Source organism: Leucoraja erinacea, chromosome 26 (genome assembly GCF_028641065.1).
Source record: "Leucoraja erinacea ecotype New England chromosome 26, Leri_hhj_1, whole genome shotgun sequence".
Classification (NCBI taxonomy): domain Eukaryota; kingdom Metazoa; phylum Chordata; class Chondrichthyes; order Rajiformes; family Rajidae; genus Leucoraja; species Leucoraja erinaceus.
This window is the reverse complement of record NC_073402.1, coordinates 32164494-32177255: the sequence shown is the minus strand read 5'-3', so window position 1 is coordinate 32177255 and position 12762 is coordinate 32164494. Positions and strand designations below refer to the sequence as shown.

Below are 12762 nucleotides of genomic sequence, written 5' to 3'. Positions count from 1 at the left end.
GTGCTGGGTGACTGACGGGGGCTGTACCCAATGGAGGGCGGGTCGGTGGGCGGGACTTCCGCCCAGCCCGGCAGACATGGACGACAGGGAGTACAGCCTGACGGCCGAGCAGCGCGCCGTCAAACGCAAGTACCCGCCCGTCACCAAGAAGTACGAGTGTGAGTGAGTGAGTGGGGCGGGCATGGCATGGTATAGCAGGGGGTGCTCGGGGCCGGGATCCCGCCTGGTCTCCCCGATGAGGCGCGGGGCCTGTGTCCGTCCCCAGGGTCGGGCCGTTGCCGGGGCGACGGCGGGGCCTAGTCAGTGTTTAAGAGGGAACTGCAGATGCTGGAGAATCGAAGGTTACACAAAAGTGCTGGAGAAACTCAGCGGGTGCAGCAGCATCTATGGAGCGAAGGAAATAGGCGACGTTTCGGGCCGAAACCCTTCTTCAGACTGATCGGGGGCGGGGGTGGGTGGGGACAAGACAGGGAAAAGGAGGAGTAGCCAGAAGGCTGGGGGGTGGGAGGAGACAGCAGGGGGGCTGAGGAAGGGGAGGAGACAGCAAGGGCTAACAAAATTGGGAGAATTCGATGTTCATGCCCCCGGGATGCAAGTCAGTCAGTGTGTGGGCACAAGCCTACAGGAAAGAAGCCAATTGAAGAAGGGTCTCGACCCGAAACGTCATCCATTCCTTCTCTCCACAGATGCTGCCAGTCCCGCTGAGTTACTCCAGCTTTTTGTGTCCACCTTCTTGAGCGAAATGTTTACAGATACAGCGCAGAAACAAGCCCTTCGGCAAACCGAGTCTTGGTTTCTTGGTCCTCCAAAATATTCCAAATGGAATTTAAACTGGAGCTGGTGAAGGGGGGGCTTCAGCCAGAAAGGGTTATTGGGACCGGCCATCCCTGTCCACTAGCACTATCCTGAACGCACTAGGGACAATTTACAATTTTTACCCAAGCCAATCAACCTACAAACCTACACCTCTTTGGGATGTGGGTGGAAAGCGGATAACCCAGAGGGAGCCCACGCGGTCACAGGAAGAACGTGCGAACTCCACACAGACCGTACACATAATCAGGATTGAGACTGGGTCTCTGGTGCTGTGGCAGCAACTCTACCCGCTGCGCCACCGTGATTTGGACTTAAAGACGAGGTGCTAAGTAAAAGGTCAGCTATGATCCTACTGAAGAGTGTAAGGGGCACAAGGGCTTTACAAACATGAAGCTATTTTATAAGCGCAATAAAAGTCAAGTAGCACAGAAAGAGAACACTGACAACTCACTGAAGGTGATCACCATGTAAGGAATTTGTTCAAGAAGGAACTGCAGATGCTGGAAGATCGAAGGTACACAAAAATGCTGGAGAAGCTCAGCGGGTGCAGCAGTTTGAAGAAGGGTTTCGGCCCGAAACGTTGCCTATTTCCTTCGCTCCATAGATGCTGCTGCACCCGCTGAGTTTCTCCAGGATTTTTGTGTACCACTCACCATGTAAGGAAGGTGGTGCACTCCACTTCATCACTAGTGGGAGTACTCTACCATTTATTTTGGCTAAACCCATAGTGGTTTTAAATGCCTCTTTCCCCGCCACCATCACCTTGTCCTATGGTCATAAAAAACTCCATACTTCTCATCGCCAGAGATGTTATGTCTCTTCTGTATGCTCTTCAATGCCTTTGCATCTTTCATAAAATCTGTGGCCCAGAACTGGGCAATGGTTGAGCCACTGTTGTGTAAATGTTCATTATATCTTCCTGAATCTTGTACCAATACCTGTACGTATAAAATCTTTAAACTTATTTTGACCATTTTAAGCTTCCCGTCAATAGTTGCACGTATGTCCTCACACATTTGTCGAAAGGAACTGCAGATGCTGTTTTTTACACAGAAGACAGACACAAAATGCTAAACTCAGCGGGACTGGCAGCATCTATGGAGAGATCTCACCCCAGAGATACTGCCTGTCCAGCTGAGTTAATCCAGCATTTTGTGACTTTCCTCAAACTTATACGTACCTTTTTAGAATTGTGCCATCCTCACATTCTTAGTATTAAAACATAGTACATAGCTTTCCTCAAGAATAGTTTTTGGAATTCTGAAATCAGCATTATAACCAGATGATCAGTTTTGGATCTGTTGATTAACGGATATACTGTATATTGACCCTAGTGCATTCTCTGCCACACAAGGCAGTGGAGGCCAATTCACTGGATGTATTCAAGAGAGAGTTGGATATAGCTCTTAGGGCTAACGGAATCAAGGGATATAGTACTGATCCTGGAATGATCAGCCATGATCATATTGAATGGCGGTGCCGGTTCGAAGGGCCGAATGGCCTACTCCTGCACCTATTTTCTATATCTCCTTTATTGTGCTTTTAAAATCGCCTCTGATTTTTTTTTAAATGTTTGTAAATCAATCTTGCCCGTTCCACTATCCTGTAAGATAATGGCTGATATTTGACTTGGTACCTATTTTCTTTAGTAACAACATATCATTCAATTTGGTTACTAATTATAAACCTGTATTGAATATATTCAGTGACTGAACAGTGCAGTAGGGCTGTGAAATCCAATAGGTCATACCCTCTGTGTAAAGAATTTATCCCCATGTGTGACTCCGACCCCCTCTGTTGTAGACTCCCCAACCAGGAAAAAACTTTACATCCACCCCTTCAACGAAATTACTGCTCATTCAGTTCAAGAGCCAAATTGTGTTACAATGTCTGTCATTACGATTTCAGTTAAACTTGAGCATGGACAATGCATTCCTCCCCATAGTTGGGTCACTCAGTGCTTATAACATTTGTGAAAAAGAGAAATTCAAAGGTAATTGGTTTTGTGGTGAACTTTATCTTCCCAGGAAAAACACAAGTGACTCAAATTGCAAACTTATGGTTTAATACCCCAGACAATGGAAACACTTTGTGTCTGCTAATGCTTCTGTGAAGTGCCGTGAAATATTTCTGCTTTGTTGACGTTGAAAAATAATGAGGTAGACAGCGTTCTCGATCCCTGATACTTGATGTGACTTTGGGCAGGAAAGTCCAATCTCTGCTTTGGACAAAATGATATAAGTTGATATAATGTGGAGCAATTAACAACATCAGTAATTGAACAAGTTCATGTACCCTTTTGGTGCTAAGGGATAAAACTGTCCACGTATATATTTTGCAGTGATATTTTTAGGCGTTTCATGACTGATAACTTACTGACATTGATATTGAGTTTTCAATTCTGTTTTCTCTTTAGATTTGGATCACACTGCTGATGTTCAGTAAGTTCTCAAAATGTCTATTGTAAAGTGAACTGAAAGAGGTGCTAACATAGCTCAAATGTTTTAGCAGAGAGGAGTTTATATACTACTAGACCAAGTATTAGACCAAGGGGTGGAGAGGGAGGGGGGTAGAGAGGGTGGAAGCGAGGGTAGATAGGGAGGGGGCATCTACCGCCTCCACCCCTCCCCATCTCCCTGCTACACCCCGCCCCCACCGTCTCCCAATGCCACCCCACTCCCCACCCCATTTCCCTCATCCTCCTGCCCCTCACTCCCATTCCCTGCCCCAGGACCTACCCCGGTCGTAGAGCAGTGCCAGGGCCTGGTTCTCATACGCGGCCCGGCCCTGGCTATAGACTCCAGCCGTCAGCTCGGCCGCCGCCTGGGCTGCAGTCCAGGCCCTGACTTCATCTCCGGGCTTGTCCTGACACCGGACCCAGGCTCGCCCTTGGTTCCAGCAGCGGCTTCCTTCTCAGCTCCGGTCACGGCCCCATCCCAAGCCCCGAGCTCGGCTCTCACTGCAGCTGGAGCACCAGGCTCGACTCCAGCCAGGGCCCGCGGCACCACCCTCGCTATCGGGCGCCAGGAGCCGCCGCCACGCGAGCGCTGGAGTGCCCCTCCCTCCCGGAGTGTCCCGTCCTGCCTTGCGAGTGCATTGTGACGTCACTTGGGGGGGGGGTTCCGAAAAGGGTGAGTTTTCGGGCTTATTTTAAAACTTTAAACAATTAAAAATTCCAGAAATATAGGCGGGAATATGACGGGAAGATGTTTATTGCCTCGACGGGGAAAATGTGAGTAGAATGTGTGAAAATGGGAAGGCCGTGGCCTAGCGTTTGGAAGAAAATAGGAATTAACCAGAATTCTCACGCGCACACACACACACACACACACACACACACACACACACACACACACACACACACACACACACACACACACACACACACACACACACACACACACCCTCAAACACACACAAACGCACACACAATTGAACACACTCAAACACACACACGCACACACACACACACACACGCACGCACGCACACACACACACACACACACATACACACTCAAACAAGATGAAGAGTTTTAGTATTATAGAGATGTAATTAATGAATTACAGAATTAAAGCTTGCATTCATTTCAAAATGTTTCATTGATGTTGTATCATCTTTCTATCTGTCCAGTGTAGAACGTTGAAACCTGTGTGCCTTTTGAATAATCAACTAAGCATTATTTTTAATTAACGTGTCACTTCACAACCAAGGCTTACTTATTAAAGTTTCTACTGGTCATTAGCACATAAATAATCCCCCATATCGCTAAGATTTAACTTAGTTAGGCATGTAAAGTATTTCATGCTTTTCCAATTGAGTTCCAAACATTGACCTTCTTCCAATTAGAATCTGGCCTAGCAAACGGACCATATCTAGAAAAAATATTTTGAATGATATTAATACCAAACTGCTTGCAGCTGTTACTTGTTGAATGAGTTTAGATACACCACACAAGCAGATTGGATGACATTAATGTGCTTTAAGTTTTTAATGAGGAGTTTCAAGTATTGTGACAATATTTAACATTTAAAGTTCCACAAAAGTTTACCAATTTGATACCAGGAATAGTAAAATTGAGAGGATGGCTCAATACTCTTGAGATGTTAGAGGAATGAGACTCGTACTAATTGAACCATGCACAATTCTTAAGCAGTTTGTGATGGATAGATGTGAAATTGGCTATTTCATTGGGGGGGGGGGGGGGGGGGGGGGTGTCAGTAGACAAGGGTGGACAAACTAAGGGACAAATCATTTAGCTGTGGAATGAAAATGGATTTCTGCATCCGAAAGGCTGTGGAGGCTGAGTCACTGAGTATGCTCAAGGCAGTCATTGATATATCTTTGGATGTCAAGAGAGAGTGCAGCAAAGTGGTACTGAAGCAAAAGATCAATAATAATCTATTAAAATGCAAAGCTATCAAAATGGACCCAATATTCCTGTTCCTGGGTATGTCAAAGGTATGGTAGGGAAATCTGAAAATGATGTGAAATGTGATCATGTTACCAATGCAATAATGGTACAATCGGGAACATGCTTTAAAGGTACTTTATTGTCACATGAAGCGGGCTGCAGTGAAATTCATTTTTGCATACAGTTCAGTACAAGTATTACTATATATAAGCTCAACTTAGATAGCATACAAGTGTATAGAAATAGTACAAATCAGTAATCAAGAGTCACAATTAGTGCCTGTTTCAAGTGCCAATAATGAGCTGGTACATGAGCTGTAAATGTTAGAAATGGTCACAACCTTTAAAATATGTTAACATTTAAATTTGAGTGCTCTTCACAACCAAGCCATTTGATGAAAGCTAGCTTCTATTGTTTCCTCTGTAAATCTCATTCCTGTAAAGCCCAGCACATCCTCAGACATGGGGTGTAAAACTGCCCACAATATTCCAAATGTGGCCCCACCAGTGATTTATAAAGCCTCAGCTTAATGCATATTTGTGGCTAAGAGAATGTGTAAACTATACTTCCTGCATATTACTTGGCAAGAGAATGAACTCTCAGTTCAAGGCCCTGAACTGTGCCCCTTTGTTTTCCAGGTTGCACTCATGGGGTGATACAGTTGAAGAGGCTTTTGAACAGGCTGTAATGGCCATGTTTGGCTATATGACAGACATAGAAACTGTGCAGCCCTTAACAACACTTGAAGTGAAGGCTGAAGGTTGTCTTACCTCTGTAGTAAATACATTATGGTTGATTTAATTGTATTTATAGATTTTCAACCAACTATGACCCTGTTATCCTCTATGTGAGCGTCCTTGTGTGGCAGGGTCATTTGTTAATCAGCTGCTTCGGGTACATGTGCTTGGTTTTGTGAGCATCAAGTCCTGTGATACTGGAAGGCTGCAGGGCATCAGTTTTAAATGTTCGTGCTGTTTTATGTGACTGCGTGATCTACATTTTTATTTGCCGGTTACCAGACTCCATTCAGGACGGCCAACTGTCCACCACAACTACCTTGTGTCTCCGAGCTAGCATCCAGCCAATATTGGATACACTTTGGCAGCTTACCCGAGATCTCATGGGCTACCTTGTGGAACCTTGTCAAAGGCCTTGCTAATGTTCATGTAGACTGCACAGACCTCAACAATGTGTTTAGGTGCCTCTTCAAACAAAAATCCAACAAATTTAGGGGATAACATTTACACTGGACAAGGCCATGCTGATTATCCCCAATCAATTAGGGACAGAAGACACTTGGAATAGAGAGAAGGCTGTAATTTGAAGATAGACACAAAAAGCTGGAGTAACTCAGCGGGACAGCAGCATCTCCAGAGAGAAGGAATGTGACGTTTTGTATCGAGACCCTTTCCTCAGACTGTAATTTGCTTTGCGGAGGGGTTTGTCCTCCAGAATGCATGAGTTTTGTAAGTTCAGTTTATTTTATTGTCAAATGTACCGAGGTACAGTGAAAAACCTGTGGTGCTGACGCAAGTAAAACGTTCATTGGTCCGCTTCGGTGTATATGACAATAAAATACTCTTGATACGCTACTACATACAAACTGCATTTTCCAGTCCGTTACTGAAAGAAACCCAACTGTAATTGTGGAAAATGGTTTAAGTGCATAGCTTCAATCTTTAGTTATTGCTGTCTTATGTGTGCTGTGAAACTATTGCTGATTTACCTGTCCTGCAGGATGTAAACCTGCAAAAGCAAAACATTCCATGGACTTCATAAGTTCGTAAATGATAGCAGAATTAAGCCATTCGGCCCTTCAAGACTACTCCACCATTCAATCATGGCTGATCTATTTCTCCTTCCTAACCCCATTCTCCTGCCTTCTCCCCACAACCCCTGACACCCGTACTAATCAAGAATCTATCTATCTCTGACTTAAAAATATCCATTGACTTGGCCTCCACAACTATCTGTGGCATTGAATTCCACAGATTTACCACCCACTGACTAAAGAAATTCCTCCTCATCTTGCTAAAGGAACATCCTTTAATTCTGAGGCTGTGAGCCCTGGTCTCAGACTGTCCCGCTAGTGGATACAGCCTCTCCACATCCACTCTATCCAGGCCTTTCACTATTCGGTAAGTTTCAATGCGACCCCCCCGGGGTCCTTTCAATGAGTTTGTGTTTTTCTGTGATCTCTGCTCCCCCATGTGACCCCCCATCCCCTCCCTCCTCCACCCTCCCTCTTAAATCCCTAGAGAGGGAGGGGGGGGGGGGGGGGTTGAGAGAGGGGGAGGGGTGTAGGGAGAAGGAGGGGGGGGGAGGGGGTTGAGAGAGGGAGGGAGGGGGAGGGGGTAGGGAGATGGAGGGGGAGAGGAGAGAGAGGTAGGGTGGTAGAGAGAGGCAGAGAGGGAGAGAGAGAGGAGGGGGTAGAGAGAGAGAGAGGGGGGGAAGTGGGAGGGGGTAGAGGGATAGAGGGAGGGGGTAGAGAGAGAGAGGAGGGGGGTAGAGAGAGAAGAAGAGGGGGGGTAGAGAGAGAGATGGGGGGGGTACAGTGGGGGGGGGGGGTACAGGGGGAGGGGGGAGGAGGGGGGGAAGGGAAGGAGGGGGTAGACGGAGAGGGAGGGGTAGAGAGGGAGAGGGAGGGGGTAGAGAGAGAGGGAGGGGGGTAGAGAGAGAGCAGGGTTGAGAGGGTGGGAGTGAGGGTAGATAGGGAGGGGGCATCTCCCTCCTCCACCCCTCCCCATCTCCCTCCTCCATCTCTCAGGTGATGCTGATCACCAGAAGATGCTATATGCTGTTGCTCAGTCAGTTGCAGGAATACTTGCATGATTAATATAATACAGTAATTCCACCCTAACTCTAATATTTCTGTTTTCTTTTAGGACATGACATGTTATCTCTACTCTATAATTTCATGGCTGAATGGCTGTATCAGTTCAGTGCAGAACTGTTTTTTATTCCAAGGGTCAGTGACTGTTTGAAAATAAGTTGTGCATGAACTAATATAGTAGTAACATGAAATGAATTGTTTGTGCTACTATAGCTATGTTGTAGAAAATCTGAACCAGCCCTCTGAAAGGTGTTAAGAATTTTAAGCAGTCCTGCAAATTTATACATTCCTACTTTAAATGTACATGAAATAAGTCCAGTGAAGGGTTTGAGAACTTTTGAATCATAGATTAAGCTCGCAGAGAAAGTGGAAACCTATTTAGCTCAGAGCGGATTATTTTATTGACAACAGTGTACCATTCGATGAGATCGGGTAGGTGCAGAGCTTATGAATTAATTAACCAGAGAATAACCCAATCATCTCCATTTTGAGTGCAAAACAATATTCTATAACCTAAAACACACTTTTTGAAAGAAATACTTTTATCAAAACATATTTTAAGTTGAGACAAATTTCCTGCGACAAAGATAGTCATACTAGTATGAAGGGCCCCTCTGGAATAGTGAAAGGCCTGGATAGAGTGGATGTGGAGAGGATGTTTCCACTAGTGGGAGAGTCTAGGACTAGAGGTCATAGCCTCAGAATGAAAGGACTTTCTTTTAGGAAGGGGATGAGGAATTTCTTTAGTCAATGGGTGGTGAATCTGTAGAATTATTTGCCATTGAAGGCTGTGGAGGCCAAGTCAATGGATATTTTTAAGGCAAAGATGGATAGATTCTTGATTAGTGCGGGTGTCAGAGGTTATGTGGAGAAGGCAGGAGAATGGGGTGAGGAGGGAGAGATAGATCAGCCATGATTGAATGGCGGAGTAGACGATGGGCCGAATGGATTCATTCTGCTCCTATCACTTATGAACCTATGACCTCTTTTTCCCCCCCCCCCCCCCCCCCCCCCCCCCCCCCCTTGAAAGCTTCAAGTGTGAGTAATCTCAATCTTGAACCTGTATCTTATCACACAAAAATACCTGGATACAAGGAACTGCAGATGCTGGTTTACAAAACAAAGGCATAAAGTGCTGGAGTAATTTCGCAGTATCTCTGGAGAACATAGATCAACAGTGTTTCTGGTTGGGGCCCGTCTATACATGTTTGGATGGGATGACCCAGTTAAAGTTAACCCATTTGTTGTCATTAGAAAGTTTACTAATTGCTGTTGCTGTTGTAAACGTTCCTTTGTTTCTCTTTTAGGAGATGAAAGTGATTCACTTGGACAGAAGTAATTATACAATTCGATCAATAGGGTAAGCCTGTACTTTCACAGAACAGTGGGAATACCAACCAAGTCTAGAGAATTAGCAATCTTTGGGTCCAGTGGCATTATTATTTTTGACTTTGCACTTTTATGTTTTATATATATAATATCATAGACACAAAATGCAGGAGTAATTCAGCGGGACAGGCAGCATCTCTAGATAGAAGGAATTGTTGGAGTTTCGGGTTGAGACCCTTCCTATTGTCTATTTACTCATCCCCATTACATTTTCATAAATAGGGATGAAATCTAATGGGTGAATTGAACGATGATTTGGGAGATGTGAGAGGTTTCAGAGGTTTCTTTTGTACTGTGGTGATTTTGAAGTTGTGGAAATTGACAATGAATGCCTGTGGGTTTGTGTGCAAATTATTATTCCCTTTGGTGATGAGAATAAGTGTATATTTATTGAGTTATTCTGATGCATCCACTGAACTGAGTGAGATCCATTTGCTGGGTACATTTGTTCAATGAAAATATGACCTTGTATCCTGTCTCTAACACTTAAGCCTACTTTCAATAAGCATTTTAGTGGAAAGGGGAGTTTGTGCAAAATTATTGTCTGGTGTCTCATATTTATATTTTTAAATGTACTCTGAAATGTACCAATTTTTTTTCTCCTCATAAGGTGGGGTGAAGAATTTGATATAGCCAAACATCCGCAGGTAAGGGGTGAAGTTGGAAATGTTAGTGGCCCTCCCTTGTGGCTTTAGAGATTGCCGTGTTCAAAGCCCAGAATCATACCCAGCAATTATTTTGTTGTCTTGTTTACACTTACAGGGCACTGAAGTGAAAGCCATCACATACTCAGCTATGCAGATTCACGAGGACGAATCTCCTCACATTTTTGTCATTATAGATATTTGATTTTTTATTTCTGTTTGCACTAATCTAAACTATGTACAAAGTATATCTTTTTAATGATTGTTGGTGATGGTACCTCTAAAAGTTGAAAGCGACATTGGTGTACAGCAGTGTGCCAGTGTGAACAGTTCGAGGTGTACCCACACCTTGATTTGTACACTAAAAGCATTGAGTATTTTGGTATTGGTAATAATGTGTCAAAGTGTGCTAAATAATTGCTAAGAAAATGGTCTTTAATATATTAAAATATATTCCTATACTGAACTGGATAAAGAAATCTGAATGTTTACAAGCCAGGGTAACAGATGATTGCAACGATGAGGCGGTAAATTAGAAATGAGTGTGCTGTGCTGTAGGGTATATCCCCATCTACTTGGAATAATTCTCATTTAGTAGATTGATCTACTATGGATGATGTACCTTTGAATTTCACATTTCTTTTACCAAATTCTCGCCCTTCTGGAACATTTCTTTTGTCTTTGGACAAGGTTACTCATCCACGTGTTGTGGCGGTCCCTGGGGGTTAGGCTACTCCTTGGGTCATCCCCCTCGGCCCTTGAGAGACAGGGACGATTGTCTGCCCATGGGGTTTTCCCGCTAGCTGCTCCAAGGCCGTTCTGTGTGTTTGCCATGATTCATTAAACGCCTTCTGAACCTGCCTGGCGTCTGGCCTTTTCCTGACCTCGTCCAGGCCTCTACAATGTTCAGCGAACATTGTGGTTACTGGTGACCTTTTTCAGTACTGGAGAAATTGTTTTTTTGGGGTATTATTTTTTTATATGTATATATCAGACATGAAACCTCGTGGAAGTGAAATATACCTGACAGATGAATGTGAACACAGCAAGCTGACCTTGTCACACATGCTGTAGATGGAGTGGTCTACCTGTTGAATGATGTGGTGTCTCTATGAATTAATGATATTGAGGATTTAGGATAAAATGTGAATAACAATCACGTGTACAGGAGGGAGGGAAACCATGAAGCCAACACTGAAAGCTCCCCACTGGTAATGCACAATGATCTTTTACTCTACAAATAAATTATTTGGAAAATTGAGAGAGTTTGCTGGAAATCTGAAATAACAAAGCAGTCAGTATAGGATTACTTCCCCATCATCAACTGCTCCCGTTTCCATTTCTCCCAGGCATCTTAGATCATAAAGAACAGACAATGTTTGAACAATGCCAGTCTGAAGATGGGTCCCGACCCAAAATGTCATCTGCCCTCTGTTATAGCACAGACATTGTGGGCTGAAGGGCCTGTTCCTGTACTGTATGGTTCTATAAAATGCCTTGTCTATTGGCTTGGCTGGAACCAGCAAAGGTTTTTATTGGCATGCATGGTCTTGTAGCTCCATGTCCAAGCAAAGCAAACTTCTTCCCATCTGTAAATTATCCCCGGAGAAATCCACGTTTGAGGGGAATATCAAAAGTATCTTAAATGCATGTTGTTTTCCCCATGAGCCAAGCCCAAAGCACTGGAGGAACTCAGCGGGTCAGGCAGCATCTGTGAAGGGAATGGACAAACGACATTGTGGGTCGAGACTCTTCTCCAGACTTGTCCTTTCACTCCACAGATGCTGCCTGCCTCACCTGCTGAGCTCCTCCTGCATTTTTATTTGTTCCAGATTCCAACATTTGCAGTTTTATGTCTCTCTGCTTTCCTCCTGCCTTGATCATGCGAGGGCATTGATGCCAATACTCCATCCAATCCCAGTAAACAACCAATATCATCAAGGAACCACACCACCTATCTGCAGCCTCCAGCTTCCAAGTGATTTAAATCTCTCCTTTTCACAACAGTTATTTTCTGCTTCAGGGGAACTTCTGCTTTTGGTTGTGGCTTCAGCTTCACCTACACACTGTAAAGATTGGACTTTTACTGTCAGATGTATCTTGATTGTGAATTATTTGAAGTATTCTTAATTTTTACTCTGATCAAGTTTTTAAGTACAATAAAGTTATCACAAAATGTCTTTGTTTCATAAACTATTTTGAACGTACTGTGTCTGGTTTGTCACACTTGCCAATATTAACATAACGGGCGGCACGGTGGCGCAGCGGTAGAGTTGCCCCATTACAGCACCAGGAACCTGGGTTCGATCCTGACTACGGGTGCTGTCTGTACGTTCTCCCCGTGACCTGCGTGGGTTTTCTCCGGGATCTACGGTTTCCTCCCACATTCCAAAGAAATGCAGGTTTGTAAGTTAATTGGCTTGGTATAAATGTGAATTGTCCCTAGTGTGTAAGATTGTGTAAGTGTGCAGGGATCGCTGGTCGGCATGGCTTCTGTGGGCCTGGATCTCTAAAAACTAAAAATATACTTGTATTTTCCATTTAACAGATTACCTTACAGGGGACTGAGATAACTGTAGGAAAAGGGTTTAACCATGAATGGAAGCTGTCTGATGCTCTTACCCTGCACACTGGGTGTATCTCCACACTCATTCCCTCAAAGAATGCT

The 12762-nt window shown here is 44.3% G+C and overlaps 1 protein-coding gene across 3 annotated transcripts; it reads left to right on the top strand.

Moving 5' to 3' along the window:
• The first annotated feature begins 22 nt into the window (after positions 1 to 22).
• zbtb8os (zinc finger and BTB domain containing 8 opposite strand) lies at positions 23 to 12287 on the top strand. 3 transcript variants are annotated; one of them, XM_055656661.1, is made up of 7 exons: positions 42 to 158; positions 3233 to 3257; positions 5867 to 5988; positions 8114 to 8196; positions 9369 to 9421; positions 10061 to 10097; positions 10213 to 12287. In XM_055656661.1, the coding sequence occupies exons 1-7, from the start codon at positions 77 to 79 to the stop codon at positions 10297 to 10299; spliced, it is 489 nt and encodes a 162-aa protein (XP_055512636.1). In that variant the 5' UTR covers positions 42 to 76; the 3' UTR covers positions 10300 to 12287. The 3 variants fall into 3 exon arrangements, with proteins under 3 accessions (XP_055512638.1, XP_055512636.1, XP_055512637.1); XM_055656662.1 differs by having other exon boundaries at positions 71 to 125; XM_055656663.1 differs by lacking the exon at positions 5867 to 5988 and having other exon boundaries at positions 23 to 150.
• Positions 12288 to 12762: the final 475 nt, after the last annotated feature.

Excerpts from the sequence above, each read along its gene's own strand:
- zbtb8os (XM_055656661.1), top strand. The coding sequence starts at position 77 with ATGGACGACAGGGAGTACAGCCTGACGGCCGAGCAGCGCGCCGTCAAA. Across the intron at positions 159-3,232 it reads CGTCACCAAGAAGTACGAGT|ATTTGGATCACACTGCTGAT; the intron begins GTGAGTGAGTGA and ends TTTTCTCTTTAG. Across the intron at positions 9,422-10,060 it reads TATACAATTCGATCAATAGG|GTGGGGTGAAGAATTTGATA; the intron begins GTAAGCCTGTAC and ends TCTCCTCATAAG.